Source organism: Cupressus sempervirens, chromosome 3 (assembly GCF_028749045.1).
Source record: "Cupressus sempervirens isolate cs-2001-9-10 chromosome 3, ASM2874904v1, whole genome shotgun sequence".
Classification (NCBI taxonomy): Eukaryota; Viridiplantae; Streptophyta; class Pinopsida; order Cupressales; family Cupressaceae; genus Cupressus; species Cupressus sempervirens.
Window position 1 is genome coordinate 560077080 of NC_143120.1, and position 22841 is coordinate 560099920.

Below are 22841 nucleotides of genomic sequence, written 5' to 3' on the forward strand. Positions count from 1 at the left end.
GTGTTGTGCAACACTATTCAACAGTCTGATACGTTAATCTTTGACAATGATATTTCTGCAATCAAAGAAGGAGAGTCTGCGATTTATTTACTTCTTATCTAGACTTATCTGATCTTTGCCTTAATTTAGCAAGTCGCTAGCATTCCTAGAAGATTGTGACTTGAGATGATATGCAATTAAAAGCAGTGCTAATTCCAGGCTATTTCTCTGTCAATATCGATGAGATTTGCTAGCCTTGGAGGTCTGTAATTCTATGATCAAGTTCTCTGCCAAAGTAGATAAAGTTTGCTCCCGATCCATAATATTTAGTTCATTTGTTTCTATTTTGAAACTTAGGTGTAAGCCATATATGTATTGTCATTTTGGAATAATTTTCAGGGCGAGATGATGATTCTATAAACTGATCCGTGATTTTTCAAAATGGAAAGAGAAGTCTTCAAAGTTTCTTGATCACCCTCTAGACTAAAATCCGGTGTTGTGATTTCAATTCTTACTAGTTCGTAATGAAATGTGATTGTTGCAGTCATCTGTTAGGTGTGTTGCCGCCTGAATGTTAGTTTGCAGATATCTGGGTATTCGATCTTCACTTTTCCTCGAGTACCAAGGCATAGAATTTATTCAGGTTGCTATATGTTGGTTTTTTGTTTCCTTGGACAAATGCAAGAACATCTGTAGATGTCAGATGGAAGTTAATTGAGGTGTAGAATTTATTTAGGTTGCTGTACGTAGGGGCTTTGCAACGGATTGAACTGCTCATCAGACTACTGTGCACAAGAGTTTTCTGGTAATTGGTCCATTTATGCTAGTTTCCCTGATCACATCAAACCAGGTGTATGCCTGAAAGTAAACAGTACAAAGTATATTGCATTATAGAATTATAATTGAGGGGTAGAATGAAGGTGATAGGTCTAGGATTTGAAAACCTTTATCTAGTTGAAATAGAGTTAAAACTGTGTAATTTCTGAGCTGGTTGACTTCTCTGAAAGGCAGCATGAAGCATCATACACTTGCTTGCGAGCATAGGCATGTGAGAAGGTTGACTGTCATCTGTAGAATACTGAGGTCTTTCTTTCAGTGTGTTTGGTGCCATTAAGAAGAGATTCCTGAGGTGTGAAGACCACTCTATCTGCAACGTGTCAGTGGAGGCAATTTTGGCAACATGACATGAATCTGGTTGAGTGATGGATGTTTTGAAGCATACTGAAGTAATCCGTTTGCTATGTGATCCTTAAGGTCAGAATGTAAATGATGTTTCATATGTTTTCCTGCACCAGAAGATTGTCCAATTAAGATATCTTTATTTATTATACTTGTCGAAGAATGGTCTCCATGAATTTAAATTATACAATACATTTGGTTCTATGTTAAGGATGATTAAATCAGTTCCAAACAAAACATTCCCTACACATGCATGTAAATTGTTTGTCATAATTGTTTCATGAAAGGAATGCAAAAAAATTTCAAAACAAAAATTTGGTGTGAGTTGTTACACAAGGTTGACAATACATTCTTCTTTGACTAATTGTACACTATATTGTGTAGTTTGATACATCCTAGAAGGATTCATTGAGCACGAAATACTGCTTGGCACTCTTAATTGACAATTTTGGGATACTTAAAGCTTGCTCTGTCAACGATGATTTCATATGAGGGAAGTGAGAAATCAGTGTGGTACTTTGATGGGGTACTTTGATTGTGACGCGAACAATCAACCGCCCTAAGTATGGGACCTCTGCACTTGTGACTGTGATGTTGATGAGTGGACAATGCCTAATGTCCATCTACCCATCCATAACTATGTTGCATCTAGACTCCACCCAAGAAAGATGCCTTTGTCTCCTTGATCAGAACATTGATCTTGGAATTGTTCTTATCCAAGATCGTGGTACTCAATTTTTGGTCACTTGGTGGCACATATGTTGGTCCTCCCACATCACCACCAATATCATCTCCTAATCATGAGGAGACTAAGCTACATTAAATGGGATGCCATTGGCAAAAAAGAACTTGCCAATGGCATCATCTATCTCATCCTTGAGCTATACATTGAACACTTCAGCTATGGGGTTACTTTGCATCTTGTGTTTCCCCTTGCCCTCTCATGATTCAACCACAAACCTGTGAATGGATGAAGGTCCTAACATTAATCATCCTCTCTGATGCAATGATGAACAAAAACATATGGCTTGCTCAGTGACTGATGAATAGCCTGAACTTGTATTCTATGAGACAAAGTAGTAGATAATGGAACTGTACTGATTCCAAGAATACCCCAAAGCTTGTTGAACTCAACTGTGTAATGGACATTTCTAAATTTCCAAAAATTTACACAGATCTACCTCTTTTCCTCGAATAGAGAGGAAGTGTGCACGAACTCTAGTAATAATGCAAAACCATTCCATACTACAAATGTTGCATCTTCATTTGCTTGTGTCACCACCTGTTGCCGTTGGGGTCATTATTCTTGTTGCAAACTATTTGAGATGATATTTGGGACTATAAGAATCCCTTGCAAACTTTGCCAAAAGCTGGGAGGGGGAATTTGTAGCAATTGGTGCACTTGCCATGGAAATAGTTTGGCCTTCCCTGTTAGTCCCATGCTCACCCTCCTCAACCTTATGCTCAGGTTGATATCTTGATTCACTTCCACCGCGATAATGAATGTCTATCTCGTTCTTACTCGTTTCATGATTATGAGAGCTCATTTTGACACTGCTTTTTTCACAAAATGAAATAAATTCAATAAGCACATAGTTTTACTTTTAACCCACTTTGAAAAAAAACTCAACAAATTTCAAAGTCAAAAACAAAATTTAGGACTTTTGAATCTCGAGGCAAAATGAAGAATGATTCTTCATTTCGTCCTGAAGATTCTAAATTAAGTTTGATTTATAAAATAAAACAAGAAAAAACAACAAAAACAAATGCAAACCAGAAAATAAAACAAACACTAACTCTACCTTGTGCTTGAAGACTTCAAGTTGTAGAATCTTCCTCCTTTTCTTCTTGCTTCCTGTCACTCCTCTTTCACTCACACTCACTCTTTTCACTTCTCCAATCACTCCTCTTCTTTTCACTGTTCTCTATTTGCTGTGGCAAACAATGAGAAATAAAATTGGGATTACTAGCTTGGATGGGCCTTGATGGGACACGCCATAAATTAGGGTCTGAATGGAAGCCTACAAACAAATAAAATCCTTTTTGGGCTGTCTGACACTGTGGAACATGCAGACGTTGAGGAGCTCACAAGAAATATTGAGAGTTGGCGCGGGGGGGTGGGGGGTGCGGCGGGGGTGGTGGGGTTGGGTTAGTTATTATTTTAAAACACTTTGAGAACAATTTGCAAAATGTGATCAAGAATAAAAGGAAGATAACCAACAAGACATGAACAAAATATTTCTTGTGGAAACCTTTTGGGTAAAGAACATGGGACATTGAATAGATTTCTTTAACATAAATGGGCACCAACCCAGATAACGAAAAGTTTACTGAGAGCACTAATTATCTGAAGAATACACCTTGCAAGATGAAGCATGCACACCACTTGAAAGTGGCACCAACCTCAAACTCTTCTACAAATAAAATTGTTCTGTACCTATCTAAACACCTATTGCAGAAGACCTTTGTAAGTTTACTATGGTATGAGCACCCTTTCATGTCTCAATATAGATTCGAGCTGGAAATATAAATGTTTGCATATCACTACAACCACGTCCAATCAGATGGAAAACTTCTACATATCAATTTGTCTAGTATTATGTGCACACAGATACTTTCAGATCTTTCAGATTTTTCTGAGATCTTAGATAATACAACACAGAAAAAATCTTCGGTATGGCTTGACATTCCTTTTCATGAAAATTTTGAATCCTCTCTATATACTTTCTTTCGCATGGCAATAGCCTCCGTAGAAAAACACAATACTCACGCAAACCACACATGCACCTTCACACACATGATTCTCTATTTTCAAATGCATTGAAAAGAACTGCTTTATATATATAATCATTACAGGATTCCATGTATTTAACCCCACGATGACCACCTGCAATTAAAACATGCCCAGTTCTGATTTTTAGGCCTGACTCCACCACACTGTTGTTTTCTTACGATGCTTACTCTCTTCAATAACACATCCAGCTCATATGTACTGCCTTTTCACTGTGTCCCCCCAATGAATATTTTCTATAAGCCATGCGAGCAAGAAAAGAATAACTCACACCACTCCTGTGCCAGCAACGCACACAATACCACTGGCCAGTTAAGGAAATGAATAGCCAACGCACTATAGCGTATATGCCCATCAGGTCATTTATTAAATTATTGGAATGTGGGGGGTCTGGGGCCAGAAACACGTTCTCTTGTTCCACTGATTTTATAGTATTGTTCTCCAAAAAAGGAGGAAAATATCTAAATATAATCAAACCCATTTGTGGATTGACTAATGATGATGTTAAATATTAAAAACATATGTAGACATGTTAACGTCCTATATCTGAATGTGATGATGGTTTGATATTTGTAATGATCTAATTGAATTATGCATTAACAATCCACCTTATGAAATTAAGTGCGAAAGGGATGTCTTTAAAAACTATGACATAGCTATTACGGAAGTAATTGGTAAAATACTTTCTTATTATTAACAAAGACCGAGAGTTTTATATATACAAAGGAATAAAACGATGTTTCCTTAGGAAACGATCGTAAAGAATAGAAATATTCTATCTTGGCTAAAAGAAAGCTAACAAATAAATACAACTAACTAAATATTAGAAACATTCTAATATTTACAATAGATTACAAATAGATTACCATTAACTAGTAATAGACGCTTATCTATTATTGTAATACCCTCCCTTAATGATTAATCTATATGCAACACCAAGCTGTCCTCTAAATTTGACAAACTTATCAGGACAAAGAGGCTTGGTGAGAATGTCTGTAGTCTGATCCGTGGTACGAACATACTGCAAATCTATTGTCTTGTCTTCAACCAAATGTCGTATGTAGTGACAGTGAACATCCACATGCTTCGTTCATTCATGGAAGATTGGATTTCTTGCTATCAGCAAACAAAATAGTCGGTCTTGCTGGTGACATTTGCATATCCCCAAGCATCAGATGAAGCCAAACAACTACACTACTTGCCTTGACTGTCCCTCTATATTCGACCTTTGTAGAGGAGAGAGAAATTGCCTGTTGCTTCTTATTGGTCCATGTGACGACCCCGTATCCCAAACTGAACACTTATCCAGAAGTTTACTTTTTATCGTCAACAGAGCCTACCCAATCTGAATCTGTGAACCCACGAAGTTTAGGATTAGAACTTCGAGACTAAAGAAATCCATAATCAGAAGTGCCCTTCGCATAACGAAGCACACGCTTTGCTGCCATCCAATGATCAACCTTGGGAGTTGTCATAAAGCATGAGATGTAGTTGACTACGAAGCTAATATCAGGCCTAGCAGCATAGAGTTATATGAGGTTGCCTACTAGTTGCCTATATGTAGTATCATCAACGGGAGGAGAATCAGACTTGGCTGATAACTTGAGACCTTTTTTCATGGGTGTAGATGCAGGCTTGCAATCCTGCATATAGAATTTTTCTAACAAAGCCCTGGCATATTTGGATTGAGAGATAAATATAGCAGAAGATTGTTTCCAAACTTCAACACCTAGGCAATAATGCATGAGCCCAAGGTCAGTCATATCAAAGAACTGGCATAGATTTTGCTTGATGTTATTCTTTAGTAGGCTCTGATGTTGAAATGTTGTGGCCTCTTTCCACTCTGGAATTCCTTTAGCCTCAGAATATGTTTGAGGTCCAAACACACTATGAATGTTAGCCATGAGAGAAAAGTTAACAGACACTGTAGGTTTGCTCTTTTTCCAAGCAGTTCTCTCCCATCAATGAGCTCATTATCACGAAGATCAGCAAGTGTCTTAGCCCACCACTTTGGCTGGAGAGGAGAACAACCAACATTAGTATTAGGAGATGCTTGGTGATCAGGTTCCTCATTAGAAGAATCTGGATCAAACTCACGTGAAGCATCAAAAAATCGAGGTGATCCTACAGGAGAAGCTAGAGGTGTATGTACAGGGATCGTTGGTATAGTTGGAGCTACACGAGCTACTGGAGCCCTCCCATTAGGTGGACGTAATGGAAGCTCGACTCACAAATCGTGAGCCTTCATAGGCTGGTCTGCTGGATCAGGAATAGGAAAAACAAGCATGAATGGTCCTCATTGCTTATCAAAGACTACCACACGATTGTACAGGAGACTAGATGTTTCAGTGTCAATCCAGCGGTAGGCTTTGTGAAGACTACTATATCCAATAAGCATTAGTTTTTGACTCTTGGCATCCAACTTGGTGCATGATGCATCAGGGATCCAAACAAAAAGCAAGGGAGCCAAAAACCTTCAAGTGAATGATTCTGGGCTTGTGAGCTAACCAAGCCTCTTCTAGAGTCTTACCTTTGATCACTACAGTGGGTGACCGGTTCAAAAGTGTTAACTGCTTTTGCCTGAAACTTTTTCGGAACATGTGTGTTCGAGCATGGATCAAGCCATTTTGGTGATTGTTTTGTTTCGACGTTTAACTGCACTGTTTTGTTGTGGTGTGTGGGGTGTGGTTAAGTGGCATTTGATGCCATGAGTATCTAAAAAGCTAGAGAATTGATTAGAACAAATTGCCCCCCCCCATTGCTTGTAGATTTTCTAGACTCTTTTTCAACTAAAGGTTTAAACTTCTGAAATACTGAAAATGCATCTGATTTCTTTTTATGAAAATACACCCACATTTCTCTATTGAAATCATCAACAAATGACAAGAATACCTGGACCCAAGAACAAGAGTGGCCAAAGGGCCGCAAATATCGGCATGAACAATCCGAAGTACTTGAGAAGCTCGCCATGAATTGCTACTGGTGAAAGGTGTGCAATGCTGCTTCCCAGCTTGGCATGCATCACACACTCCAAGCCGTGGAGTCTAAATCTCTAGCAAACTGAGGAAAATCTCTTCTTGAGCAAAAGCAAGGCAGAAAAATCGAGGTACCTAGAAAAAATCAGACGACACCTAGTTGAGCTCTCAAAAAAGCCACCCAAGAATCTGAAATTAGAAAATTTCGAGCTCAAAATTTAGGGTTTCGAAGAAAACCCTAGTTGGCAGCCATAGAGGCAAAAAGTTTAGGAAAAAATGCCAATTTTCTCGTAAAATCGTTGGGTTTTAAAAAAAAAAAGGTTGTGCATGGACCAAGTTGTAGAATAGGGCACAACCGACACCAAAGAAGGATGTAATAGGTGCATGATAGTGAAGAATGATTGCAGAAATAATGTTTTTAAAAACGGCTTAAAAAATGAGCTCCTGTAAATGCCCAATGATTTGACCATGACTCGCATTTGGAATCCTTTTAAATCACACAAAGAGGCATTGAAAATCAAAGACGAAATGATTGGAAATTGCGTTCAGTAGAAACTTTGGAATAGAGCAGAAAATTTCTCCTAGGATAAATGCAAATGTACAAAAACAGTTAGCCCTAAACCTAGCTCATGATTTACATTTAGATCTCTCCAAATAAAAAGCCCCAGTTTGAAGCAAAATATATCAGACAAATAATTTTGAAAAATAACTATTGATAATTTCCGAAAATAAATTATTACTTTTGAATTTAAAAAAAAAAACCTTTCTCTAATACCATATTATGAAAGTAATTGGTAAAATACTTGCTTATTATTAACAAAGACCGAGAGGTCTATATATACAAAAGAATGAAGCGATGTTTCCTTAGGAAACGATCATAAAGAATAGAAATATTCTATTCTAGCTAAAAGAAAGCTAAAGAAAGCTAATAGATAACTACAACTAACTAAATATTAGAAACATTATAATATTTACAATAGATTACAAATAGATTACCCTTAACTAATAATAGACGCTTATCTATTATTTTAATAATAGCAACATGTCATGTGAAATGTGTAATTTAAATTAAATTTGTCAATTGAAATTTAAATTTGACGACTTTAATCCATGGTTCATTTCCACGCTTTTAAGGATTGACTTGGATCATCAATCCCTGTAAATGACTCAAAGGGATAAGTGTTGATCAAGCTCATTTTTAAATTTCTCAAGATTGACTTGGGTTTTAGTGTCACATCCTTGTAACGATTCAAATGGATAGGTGTTGATCAATCTAGTGAGGCCAAAGCAATTTTGTCTTGCCTCTTGAAAAAAAGATAATGCACATTTCTTTGAATTTCTACATGTAACAATGGTTTATTTTTTGATGTCCCATGTGAATGAATATGATGATTCATTTATATTCATCATTTTAATAGAATGAGATAAATTTTATTATGATTTATAAAATTGGAAATGTATTAAATGAACATGATGTATCATCATGTTTATTTCATTGTCGTTGAAAAAAATTGACTTGGTTCATGCCTATATATTTGCATTAATGTTTCTTTCATTTGTTAATTCTAAATATTTATTACATACTCTTGATTATTATTTGAATTTTTATGGGAATAGCTATTTTTTTCCACTTACGGGAGGTAGTATTCTGCTTGTCACCAATCCTTATCCATGGTTACTTTCCTTCATTACATTTTATTAACATCTCTCAGATGGGTGAGAGGGTTATTATGTGGTGTAGAAGTGCATTTTATGAATATCTTTGTGACAGATGTAGATTTGAATGATCTGAACATCTCATCGATTAGATGGGTAAGAGGGTTATTATGTGGTGTAGAAGTGCATTTTATGAATGTCTTTGTGACAGATGTAGATTTGAATGATCTGGACATCTCATTGATTTCAGTGTGCAAACATGTGTTTCCAAGTTTCCTACTGAAATGGTTTTCATTATTCTCTTGCAATCATTCTGACTTAATATTTTATGTTTACTAGCAATAATTTGTTGCTCATTTATACGGTTTTTCGTTTACATGTAGGAGTTTCTTGAAGCTTATGTTGGAAATGTGAAAAGAAGGGAAATTTTATACCAGGTAACTCTTTTGGTTCCATATTAGCTAGTAAGATAAATTGTTGGTACTAATTACTTCAGTTATGGAGTCAAACAAATTGTTTTTGCATCTGTTGACTAAACAATGCTATCATCAGCAATATGGGCAGTGACATCTTTACTATTTGATTTAAATTGTTTCTGTTCCATTTTCTTTTTCAGCATTTATTCTTTCCTCCTCAGTGTGTGGTAGGCAATTGTGTTAAATCATTGGATTCTGCAATGCAGCTAATGCAATGTTTATTTTGTATTTGTGATCTCTGATGCACAATGATGGAAATTCTTAAGTGGCAGCCTGGAATTTACAAAAGAAAGCATTAAGAATTGTAACAAGCAAAAAATATTGATTTGACTGTGCATATCATTTCAAGTTTCCAGAAACATAAAACCATATACACTGGTAATTGTTAATTGGTTTCTTTTTAACCAACCCCATGTTTCATTCACACCATCCTAATCAATTATGAGAAATTATCCCATGCCTGGAAATAAGAGCCTACTTTTTGGTTAACAATTTTCATCAAAGATGAACTGAAGCACACACACCAATTAAATTGGACATAATCTTTAATTTCTGCATTGAGAAGTGGCTTTATGTTTCTTTTGATGTAGGAGATATAATTTTAATGTTGTGGCATTAACCTTAACAGATGATTTATCATTTATGTCCTGTCTAAAAATATGTATCTTTGACAGATGATTTATCATTTATGTTCTGTCTGAAAGTATGTATTTTTCTTTTAGAATATGTTATTTTCCTTTGCCAAAGGCACTTCTAGATTTTCCTATTAACGAAACATCCTTGTTTTAGTGTTACATTCATTGCTCCGGATGCCTCTTTCCCTAATATGCCGCAGACATCTATAGCTTTCCTAATGCCTCAGGGATAATTGGATGCATGTTGTACTTTCCCAATCCTGGGGTACAATACCCAGGGAACATTGATTCATATTTATCAGGGTAGTGTATTAATGTTGTGTGGGTAGCAGCGTATGCATTTCTTATCACCTTGATCTGTTCTTGAATCTTGCCCAATCTCTTTCATGCATTAAGTTGTTGGCTTCAAAATGAAAATATTCAATAAACTTTCGCTTTCCTATTTGAGTTGTCAGGATCAGTTTGTATTCTAATTGCAATAATGCTCTCTTGAGTTAATTGATTTCTGGGTTAAAGAATACGATGTGTTCTTTGTGTTTGAATTAGTTAATAATGTAAGTTCCATACTATATGTTAAAACCTAAAAATGATTTGTAATGGTCATACTAATGTGTTGAGTGTTAAATGGGCATGTTATTGGCCGGTCCCTAGCTGTTGATGACACACACTTACACCATCCATCATGTTTGAAGCCTACTGTAGGAAGCTTTATTTACATGCTTAATAATTGACTCCGATACTGTTTCAAGGGTTTAATTTGTTGATTTAGTTGAACAAAATGGTGTTTGGGTTTGTTTTGGGTTCATCCATATAAAAACATATAAAAATAGTAAATATCTACATATTTGTGGCCTAAATCAGAAATATCAAAGGCATATGCATATTTGATATTTCCGAAATATTTTGTGTTGAGAAATAGCTATCAACCTTATACAATAATGATAAAATTAATATAATATAATGATAAATCATAAATGAGCTCAAACCAGTTGGTTTCTCTTCTATAATATGTCCGATCACTTCTGGTATTTATACTGGAACCTTTGAATATGATAAGGAGTAATGTTGAAGTCTCAGTCACCTCCTGTGCAAATAGAAAAGCCACAGCCAGCCCATAATTGTGTTCCCATAGTGTCTTTGCAAATTCCTGATAGTGGGAATTATCTTTACCAAATGAAGAAGACCCTTGGAAGTTGTCATGGTTACAGTAACAGGATTCTATGCAAATGTGCAAACTATAGAGATGAAAGCCTGACCAAGCTTTCCCTGCAATAACAACAGTCAATTAGAAGATATCCAACAGTCACAATATCATTTCTCCATGAGGAATCAAATAAAGTTCCTTTGAATCAGGATTCAGTCTCTGTGACTATCCCAGTCTCTTCCTCTGGTAAAATCAATATACTTCCGAGATATATTAAATGTGAATAGCTGATCCCATCAATGATATACACAATGACATAGGCAAAGGAAGAATATATAATATGCAATAGATTCCATGCCTCCAAAATCCAGAGCTTCCAATAACTGATCGCCTCTGAATAAGAGAAGTCAACCTTCTGCGAATACTTTTTCCAAAAATGCATAAAAAGAGATGGATAACCTGTATGATGCTCCCATGGGCACATAGGACAGGGATTACACTGTTTGTTGAAAATGTTAGTTCTCAGGTACTCAGCCTGAGAACTCAATATTTGAGAAACTGTCAAATCAATGATAATGAAATAATATTCAAATCCTGATTAACTCCAATCCCAATAACATTATCACAATGTTATTTTTCCCTGTACAAGCAGTTACGTCGTTTATATCTTATAGTGTCTAAGGAATCAAATTGTAAAGCTACTTAATCATTTAACATCATGTTTATAGTTTCCTTCTCAAATCATTATATTAACTGATTAATTTTATCCCACTTTATAGCTTCAATTATTGAGAGGGAACATTATATTCTGCTGGTTGGTGTTGAGTTCCTCTTATTTGGGTATCATGTTTGTTTTCTTTTCTTTTATGAATGAAAGAACATTTGTAGCTGTGTGATGGAAGTTAATTGAGGTGTAGGATTTTTTTTTTTTTTTATAGGTACAAGGCCATGAGGCCCAAGATTGTGTTTACATTTAAAAAACCATCTCAATTGGGCCCCAAAGATCAGAGATGGATAGGTATCCTTAATGTATTTATAACATTGCTCTTGATCTGATGTGTTGATGCTGGCAACATGTCTTGGAGATCTATGCAAACTAGAGATCTACGCAGTTAATGCTGGCCAAAAAGTTAATCTAGATAAAAGCAAGGTGTTCTTCTTCAATACAGAGCTTGATATCTAGAGGAGGGTGCTTAATATCCTCGGATGCAATACGAACTTCCTTCCTAATACTTATCTGGGGCTCCCGTTGATTGTTAAAGAGGTAAGTAATCAATTTTGGAATACTATTCTTGAAAAGATACTGAAGAAGTTAATTGGGTGGAAGGGTAAACTCTTGAGTATTGTGGGGAAGCTCCAACTTCTGGCGTCCTCCCTTCAGGGAATCCTTGTTTACTTCCTCTCCTTGTTCAAAATCACTTAGGCTATGGCAGAGAAACAAGAGAGAATCCAAAGAAACTTGTCGTGGTCAAGGGGGGAGGAAAAGAACCGACTGAATCTGGTGAGTTGGGATACCGTGTGTAAAATTAAGAGGAAAGGAGGATTAGGAGTCAAAAAGATTGCTGACTTGAATAATGCTCTCCTTACTAAGGTCGGATGGAAACTGGCGAAGGATGAGGCTAGTTGGTGTAAGATCCTCAAAGCAAAGTAATTGGGGAATATGAAATATGTCTATAGTATCTAGGAGAATGATCTTCCTACAAGGTCCAAGATGTGGGTTAACATCATCAAAAATAGAAGTTTGCTTAGGGAAGGTGTGAGATGGCTGGTGGGAGAGGGTAGCCAAGTTAGATTCTGGGAGGATGCTTGGTTGGATTGTAAATCACTTGTACGTTTGAAATTTGGTGTCCTCAGAGATTTTCTCCAATCAATGATGGGAAATATGGTGAAGGATTACATTGGGGTTGGCAGGAGGTGGAGGAAGATACAATTGCCTTTGAGATATTTGGATGGGAGGAGCCTAGTGGAGGATCTTGAAGAGTTGCTTAAAGGATACAAAATTCCAGGGATGGCTCAGGAGAATACTTTCATATGGAAGGCAACTTCGTTAGAGGATTTCTTAGTTGGTTCAACTTATAGGATGATATTTGAGAAGGATATGACACCTAATTGTTGGCAGAAGATCTGGCTTAGTCAATTGATTCCAAAAAGTCAACATCTTCTGGTGGGTCACCATGCATGGGAAGATTCTAACTATTGACCAGCTTAGAAAAAGGGGCTTTCAATTACCTAATAGATACTATCTCTATAAAGAGGAGGAAGAAAGTATCCCCACCTTTTCCTGGATTGTAGCTTTTCAAAAAATATTTGGGGAAGGATTCTCCAGAAGTTGGAGATGGAGTGGGTTCTTATAGGGGGATAGAAAAATTTGTTGAGAATTGGCAAAGCCCGTTCCACCACCCTCTTCTTATCCAAATGTGGAACGTGATCCCCCCATGTTTGTTGGGGTACTTGGAAGGAGAGGAATAATAAGCTCTTCGGAAATGAAGAAAGAAGTGAGGAGATTGTAATTAGATTGATTGTCAAGCTGATAGTGGATATAATGCAGAATTGCAATTGGCAGAAATTGTTGTCACTCCCCATGCTGGGTGAATAGAGGATTGCCAGGAAATAGAATCTTGAGGAAGGATTCATGGAAATAGATAATTCAAAGCAGCTAGCAAGAGCAAGGACGAGATGGTGCCCCCCAAAGGATAGCTAGGTTAAACTAAACTTTGATGGAGCTGCGAGAGGGGATGGGTTGACAGGAGGGGGTTATGGTAAGGGATATCAATGGTAGAATGTTGTTGACCTATGCTGGTAATTTAAGAAAGGCTTTGAATAATGTTGCAGGAGCTATGACTCTCCTTTGGGGCTTGAAACTGATAATTGGTGTGGGATGGGAGAATGTGATTATTGAAGGAGACTCGAAGGTTATCATAGATATGATGAAAGGTAATATGCAAGCGGGTTGGGCGATCAAAAGGGTGATTGAAGAAGTGTGGCATTTATTAACGATTCTGAAGCGATATGACCTGCGAAATATTTACCGGGAGGGGAATGCGATGGCAAATGCGATGACGACGATGGGTCAGAGGATGCATGGCTTATGTTGTTGGAGAGAAATTGGGGCATTACCAATTTTGGTAATACCTTTGATGAATAAAGACAACCACTCATGATTGGGTCTACATGGAATGGTGACAACTCAGTGCTGAGTTGACTGATGGGGCTGAGTCATTGTAGATAGATGGCAAGAAGTTATGGAAAGTGTACTCCTAATAATAAAGACGTGAGGTTCAAGAGGGAAAGAAAATTGAAATATGATTCGAGTATATTTTTTATGATTTTTCTTATTACGAATTTGTAATGGACGCTGAGTAATAATTCAAATTTCAAATGACATTGGCTTCTCGTTGATGATGAGACAGAGCGGAATAGGGGAAGTGGCAGTTGGCACATGGTCACAGGATTGAGAAATGACACGAGTATTCATGACATTAAAGGCATTTATGGGTATTATTTTGTGCAACTTCTTTTTTTGCATAAGTGTGACTGTGATTTCAAAATTCGCTCCTAGCCTAGAATTCTAAAGGGTACGAGAAGTGTGAAGGATATTGAAATGGGGGGAGACCTGTTGTGAATTGAACCCTCGATGATTGAGGATAGTGTTCGAAAACCCCTTACTTGGTACATGTTAAAGGAGGGGGGATTGGTCCCGTTCATGGAGGCAATGAATGGTTTGACGATAGTTGTTCGCTTCAATTTGTGAATTCCTGGGAGGATAGAAGGGTGACGGTGAACGACAGGTGTTTGAGGAAGTTATTGCTATGGTGAAGGGCCTTGCGCTAAAGGGTAGGAAATGGCAGAAAGTGACGAGGATTGCAGGCGAGGCTAGCCTGAACTGCTTCTTTCAGGAGGGAGAAGAACCCATACGCCATTGTGGAGGGTTTCTAAGGGAAAAGCTTCCGGAGCCCTAGAACGAGGTGTGTCTGGTGTTGATGAAGGATCACTTTTGAAGGGAGGTATGGAGTGTGCTATTATTACCATTTTCCCCTCCTAAACCATTTTAGACATCGTGATAGCCTTTCCATTCCTTTCTTTTTATTACATGAGTTAGTTGACATTGTTTCAGATGTTAAAGAAAAAATGAAAAGGGGTGTTAATTACACTATCCTTCACCAGGGTTTGATGTCCTGCCTATACCATTTTCATTTGGCCCTGTTGCCACCTAGAATTGTTGAGGTTGATATCCCTGCTCTTCATAACCCTCGCCCTCATCATGTCCCTCTGATGAGAATTATTGGCCCTAGGGCTCCTACCCCCCAACCCTCTCCTAGTGGGTCCCCTAAGGAGAGAAAGAAGACCCCACTTGGGAAAAGGGTGAAATTGGAGAAAGGGAAGGAGGACCTAGTGGATTCGAAAGAGGATAGAGGGGGTAGAAGGTGGTCTGGGAGACTAGCAAAATGAAATGCTAAAAGGAAGCTGAGAACCACTACCTCACAGGAAGAGTCAGATTCGGATGAAATGACCCCCCTAAGCAAAGGATGAAACAACAGACGCCGAATTACAGAGTGGAAAAGGAGGACGATACGGATATCGAGGTGGATATTTCGGATTCCTCTGTGTTGGGTTTGGGAGGGGAGGAAAAGGAGAGTAAGGAGGTGACTCACGTCTCTGTGTCACTTACATCGGGTACGGTGGACCTCATGCAAGATCAATTCCCAGAGACAATGGATAAGGCTCCCTCTCCTACAATGGTGTCCTCCTCAGCTAGGGTGATTCCTAAAGAAAATTATTTTTGACTTCTTGATTTTGCAGGTTAATAGCATGGACATGGAGAAGGGCAAGTCGGGTGGCAATCTGGAGGAAACTATGGAATCCCTAAAATTGGAGGTTAAGCAACTGAGTGAGAAAATATAGGTCCTGGAGGAAAGGTCTCTTGTCAAAGTTCACCATCAAGGTGACCCATGTGGCAACCACTACCCTTGCATTTGTCGAAGGAGAACCAGGATGAGGATCTGAATTAGGAGGACTCCAAGATGCTGTTCGGGTTCCTGGCGGAGGACTAGGCGAATATCCTTCTCAAAGGGTGGGTTGATGGAAAGCCTAATTAGTTTCTTCCTCCTTTTTGGTTATGTGTTTTTGGTGTTATTGGTGGATCTCGGAGTTGTTCAATTTTAAGGCATTGTTGCCTTTGTTTGAAAACTTTACTTCAAAGTAGTACGGTTATAGGTTATCTTAGTAGGATGCCTGGTAGTTATTATGCTTTTCCGTATGCTGTTTTGGTGTGTTAAGCTATGTTAGAGGGTGATTTTTTGGTTGGTAATCTGCTGGTTATTGGCCAACTTGTCTTTTTGTAAGGGCCAGCCCCTTTGTTTTGGCTGCTTAATATTTCAAAAACATTGCTCTTGATATTTCCTTGTGAATATAACCTGGAAAATAAACTTGGCTATGATCAAGTTGTTAGAATGAAAAGAAGTGTGCTTCATAATAAAAAATGAAACTTATCTCCTACAATTTCAAAATCAAATGGTATATAAAGAAAAGCTTTGAATAATCAAAAATATGTCGCCTATAAACATTAAACTTTCTTAATATAAGCTAAATTTAACATGTTTAATTTGACAATAAAAGCTCTAAACCAATTTTGCTTCAACAACAAGTGTCTAACTCATATTAGTTTGCCTTATTAGAATCTCTTATGAATCTGCTCCTTTGTTAGCGAGATAATCTGCTTCTCTATAACCTTCCCTATAAATATGTTTTATGATTGTTTCTTCATTTTGATCAATGATGGCTGGGGCATATTTGAAACAACCAGTTTTCTCGGGTCTAAATTAACATCTAACAAACTCAAGGAATACAGTTATAATTTCAATTTCATAGGAAGGCAGTTACATCATTCATGTTCATGTTCATGTGAATATGAGATACCGTTAAAATTAGTTCGACAAAATTTCTTAACTAAATACTTGAAATACCATTAAATGAAATTACTTCTGAAATTGAAAACCATATACCTCGGATAACTGAGTTCGAATCAAACTAGGGATGCTTCTGCAACCACCCGGGTTAGTCCACAAATACACTATAACAATTCAAAAGAGAACTATCATCTAAAAACCACTATCTTAAAATCAATTTAAACACTTCTATTATTTTAAATTAGGGCATTGTTTACCTTCGGTTCGATTAGGGCTTCTAATACCACTATCTTATATAGGGCTTCCAATACCACGGATTCATTTTAGGGCTTCTGCAACCACATATTCAATTTAGCGCTTCAGCGACGATGAATTTCAATTTAGGGCTTCTACGACGATAGATTTCAATTTAGGGCTTCCGTGACGACGGATTCAATTTAGGGCTTCCGCGACCACGGATTCAACTAGGGCTTCGGATTTCTTTTCCTTTCGATTACTTATCTGTGATAGTTTCTCAAGATTAGATAAATACTTATATTCAATATTCATATAAATGAAAGTACATTGATGACAACAATGAAATACTTCAATTTAATCTTACCTCCTTATAAATAAAAATGATAATACCTATTTCCGATAAACAATTGAATGCATGGCTTATCTCTGTCTGACGCTTATCTTAACATCTTGAGAGAGGTGAAACATTGTCAGGGGCTTAACCACCCAACCTTGGACCAAATCTTATCCCCACATGATCTCTAAGGAGAAAGGCCCTCCCTACCTAGAATTGACAGGGACCATCTTACCATCCATTGAACTTTGAGATATAAACACGCCATACGACTTGGCAGCAGGAGATCAGGCATATGGATGAGCTATTATTAATTCATATTAAATGATATATATATATATATAAATGTGATAACTGATATTACTGGTTCTTATTGTTGATGAATCTTTCCTCACACCTCCTCACCCTCATCAGGCCTCCAAGCCAGTGATTTCCAGGTGCTTGTTTAATATTAATAATTTCACTCTTGCAGGGTATGAATGATTGTAATACATTCTGAACTGAATTAGTTATTCACAGTTTTCATTGCATATTCATATCTTTTATACATGTTTAATACTCTCTTATGAATAGAGAAACATCTATGATTTAAGATAGTTTCCAAGAACTAGAATTCTTTTACTGACCTCCCCGATTCAGTCTGCAATTATATTAATGAAAAAGAGACACATTGAACATTCTTGATTCAACAGTTGCATTAGAAAGAAAACACGACTAGCCATTCTAAATTCGGCAACATTCTTACTTGTCTCCTACGCTTATATCTTCAACCAATTTTCAATATCTATATCCTTGAAAACAAATTCTCAATACACACAGATACAACAGATGAACTCATAATATATCCAACTTGCAAACTAGAAAAGAATAACTCATTGCACTCACAAACCATCTTGAATGCTCACAAAATATTCTCTACCACAACACTAATAGATTATACTAAAGATACCAATATTTCTCTGTATCAATCATTAATTTAAATATGAACTTTGCCTATGAAGGAAAGACCATCCAAGTACGATTTACAATACCACGATTACATGTTTCTTTTTTTAGTGTTTACACTGCTGATCGATAAACAATTTACCTATCAGTATAAAATATGTATCTGATGATGGTAAAAATAATTAGCTTATAAAACATATAATACGTATCTACTGATAGTAAAAATAATTAGCTTATAAAACAAGTTGCAGAGATACTAGAAAATAATCAAGTATAATTTTTTGCAGATAGCACAAAACCATCTAGACTTTTTAAGATACTAATAAATTGTGGATGTTACAATATCATTGACTCCACGCCATACAGAAGGTCTTCAATACAATTTTAGTAACAACACATCAAACACGGAAATTTTGAGACTTAGACAACAACATCTTCTCGTACATTTTCAATTTCTCATTGAAATCAATAGAGTTTAAAAATCATATAGGTACCTTAAATAGACCCAACAAAATGAAGACTCAAGCTAGCACAAAGAAGAAAAAGAACCTACGCAAACCTTTGCAACATATGGAAAAAGAGATAATAACATTCCAAATCTTACGTGACTCTTGCTCTGCAGTCGAATTTGCTTTTACAAGATTCAGTCGTCTCCTTCAGATCTCCACGGAAAAGCTTACGGCTTACAGTTGAGTTTACTATATCTTAGCTCAGTTGTTTCCTTTAGAATTCCACAGGAACAGTCGACGATAGAAATGCAAAGACGTGATATCTTGGATGTAAGGCACTGTGACTGAGTGAGGTGATAGATGTTTTGCAGAATGAATGGAAGACGGACATCATTGTCCCCATAGACGACAAGGCCAGCATATTTATTAAATTAAACCTGACCTTACGACTTCCTGCCATTACAAGATCTCAATTTCGATTTGCATTCCATCGGTTGGAAAAGAAATAAGAAAAGGAAGATATACTAAATTGAAGGTGAAAGATGAAAGGTTTTATTTATTAATATTATTTAATGTTTAAATGGATGAGTAAGTGGTAACATTAAAGAATATTGAATTAGAAATAATAGAGTTGGAAGGTGAAAATAACTCAAATATTATTATAATTCGAAAATTATTAAAAACTTATAAGTACTTTAAAACATCATTTTATTAGATTATTAAAATATAAAGATGCCAAAACATTTTTATATTGAAATGCACATATATAAATTATTATTAAAAAATAATATGATGAAGATAATTTAAAATCCTTTAAGAATATGTTTATATTTAAACTTAATTAATTAATTAAAATTAATTATTAACAACTCATGCAGTTCCAGAGATGTGTCCTGTTTCAAATTGCTAGGTCGTCTACCTGTCTGTCCAATGATGTTGATGCTTTGCCTAATTCTTTTCTGACAATGCTTCCAACCCTCTTCGACATTCTCCCTGCAAGGAATTTCTTGGTAATTAAATTATAAATTATAAATAATCATATCAGTTAACCTTTCATCTTAATTTCATGAATTTGCAATTAACGATGAACTACCATGTCATCTTCACTTGAAATCATAATGACCATTTTACCATTTCGGCAGATTATATCAAATTAAACTACCAACTGACTTCATGTGAACCTCAACGTCCATATTTCAAGCTAGGTAAAAAATTGGGATGTAACAATATTCAATTTTAGAGTTAAGGGTCTAGTTTGGGTCTTTCTTTTTCTTAATATATATTTAGGATAAATTACGAGTCTCCTTCGATAACTAATTTGTTAGTACTTCTCTTTACTTAGAGTTAAGCCTTTTATCAGGGCGTCTAATTCGGCTAAGTTATTAGACATTGCTCCTAAAGTTTTGGTGCATTTAGTTTGGCATGATCCGCTATATGAACATATAATACATTCTAAGTTGGACCTGGATTACCTCTAGAGGCCCCATCAAAATTTAACTTTGACCGTCCTGCAGGAGGAGCTTCCATTTACATTCTTTCCTAGTGATCATGTTGGATTTTGTGTATATTATTGGTGGATTAATTAGTTTAAACCAATTTTTATGCATATTTGCATCCTAGTCTGAAAAAGAATCTTTCTGCTTATATGAGTTTATGAGATTATTGTTAGCTACCTCAATAATACAAGCCTCCAATTTATTAAAAACGGATGTTAGATCCATCTTTTCATTACAAAAAAATTCTTTTATTCCTTTCTTTCCATAACTCCCATAGGAGTTTGGAAGGGGATGTTTTCCATAAATTACTATAAACCTTAGAACAACCATGTTTCAACCAAATTTTAAATTTTTTTAATAGGTTATCAAGGAATGTGGTTTGCCAATTCAATTTCTTACATAACCAATACCAACAATTCTTAGCAAAGAGATAATCATAAAGCGAGTGTTCAGATGTTTCGAATTCTTTTTCGCAAAGTGGGCATCTAGATGGTCCTTCAAAACCTATCATTGTGAATCTATTTGTTGTTAGAATACTTTTTTGAATAGCTGCTCAAAGGAAGATACTTGGTTTCGAAAGACATGCCAGATCCCTGTTAGAGTATATAGTCCACCAATATAACTAAGAGTGGGGGGTGGGGGGTGGGGGGGTGGGTTGAATCAGTTATACAACTAATATCACAATTATCATCCTTATTAAACTTTAAGCATATGAGCAATATAATAAAAAATCATAAGATATTCATGCACAATTAACACTAGATATGTTCAGGGGAACCCTTGATCAAAGGGAAAACCCCAGTGGAGATGATACCCACAAGATGATGTACTAATATAAATATTCCTTGTTAGAGGATGGACCTTGTTAGGAGTCTATAACAACATTTAGTACATATCAGTCCCTGTTAGGAGACTTTGAATCCTTGTTAGGAGATTCCAACCCTGTTAACAGTTGTGGAAGATAGTTGGATCCACTGGCCGAATAGCTTCAAGGTTAAGACCGATGAACCCACTGTCCAAATGAGCTTTGTATTATTCCTTGCAGAAAAATAGAAATGAAATGTCCTTGCTTCCTCTTCCTCTATCTTGTCAACCAGACTTTTTCTCCTTTAGATCTTGTAACTAGAGCACAAAACTCACATCCAATAATCCCTTGGACCATTTACTCGCATTCAGTAAAAACTTTGCTCCTTTTCACACTTCGCATGTATTTCAATCATACAATCATAATACAAACAAGGAAAACATTTTTCCTTTATACCTTATTTTCAAAATAATTTCTTGAGTCGGCCTTGAGGCTTTTCCAATTAATTATAATAAGATAATTAATTAATTACAATTACAGTAGCACTCTCGGCTCACAGTCTACACAAGTTCTCACGCATGCGAGATTAGGGCATGTGCATCCGTTGACTTTATCATCCGACTATCATAAGTCACTGGCTGACCGCTCATCTGTTCATTACATCTTAGATGAAACATATCAAACAAACATCATAACGCTACTTTCCAAGCACTCTGTTTCTATACTACTCAATAAATCAGGCATATCTTTTGTACGTCTTCGACTTAGGCTCTACGCATTGGACCACGTCATCAAGACTCAGTATGGAACATGTCCATGATTGAACATTACCAGACAAATAAACCATTGTCGATACAACTAGGATCTTTGTCTGCTACTCTGTCAGTCTTCATAGGCTTACTGCTATGTTGACATCAATGACAAATACAGTCACGAATGCAACATGTCAATACTCTCCAATGCTTAGGATGCTCCCCCAAAGTAATATCATTAGCATTCATGCTAACAATCTCTCCCTTTGGCATTGATGGCAACATAGATGAAAAACATCCAAGTTCCAAGAATACCATAATAGTACTCTGCTGCTGCTACTGTCATCTTTTCAAATCCTCTTCATCAATTAAATCTGAAATCCTCTTGCTGCATATCTCCCCCATAGAGATATTCCTCCTTTACATGAATCTTTTTAAATCTCCCTAATAAAGTAGAGATTTCCATGCATTCTCCTCATACATACTTAGGAGATGTTTTTCATGCATATTCTTCCCCATTGACATCAATAACAAAGACCTTATTATGTCAATTATCTGCTCCAAGTCTTCAACCAACTCAAGTGTCCAAAGACACTGTTCTGTAATATGCCTTGTGAATTCGAACCTCAAATTGCTGATTTGTACGTCAAGTAAAATTGTCAAACACTTGTATCAGACTGATTATGCTTGCTTGAAATGATATCAAAGGGAATCTAAAAGCCTGTAATTGATTACTACTATATCTAAGAAAAGAACTAGATGCATATGCAATTCTCTTTTGGCTTTTCAAATGCATATAGAGGAATTCTAAATGAAAAAATGTGCACTTACAGCTAATTGGTATTTTGTCAAACACTTGGCATGCATATTTGGCATTCTATCAAACACTTGGTATATGAATTCAATGCTTAACATAATATTCCAAGGCTCTTGGCTTTGCAACCCCAAAAAACTGAGTAGAAATGACATTATAAATCTGATATAAAATGTGCATGTACAACTACTTATGACAGCCACCTTTACAATGCTAGATGACAAATTTAAATGATGCAAATTGATTGTAGAACCTGATATACAAATCG

The 22841-nt window shown here is 36.4% G+C and overlaps 1 protein-coding gene across 1 annotated transcript in view; it reads left to right on the top strand.

Annotated features, from left to right (window-relative positions):
- LOC149567651 (alpha/beta-Hydrolases superfamily protein) overlaps positions 1–22841 on the top strand; it is a 143428-nt gene that overhangs the window by 39927 nt on the left and 80660 nt on the right. Inside the window, exon 6 of the mRNA XM_089820901.1 lies at positions 8964–9017. Coding sequence (XP_089677027.1) covers positions 8964–9017 — 54 coding nt within the window. The remainder of the gene's footprint in view (positions 1–8963; positions 9018–22841) is intronic.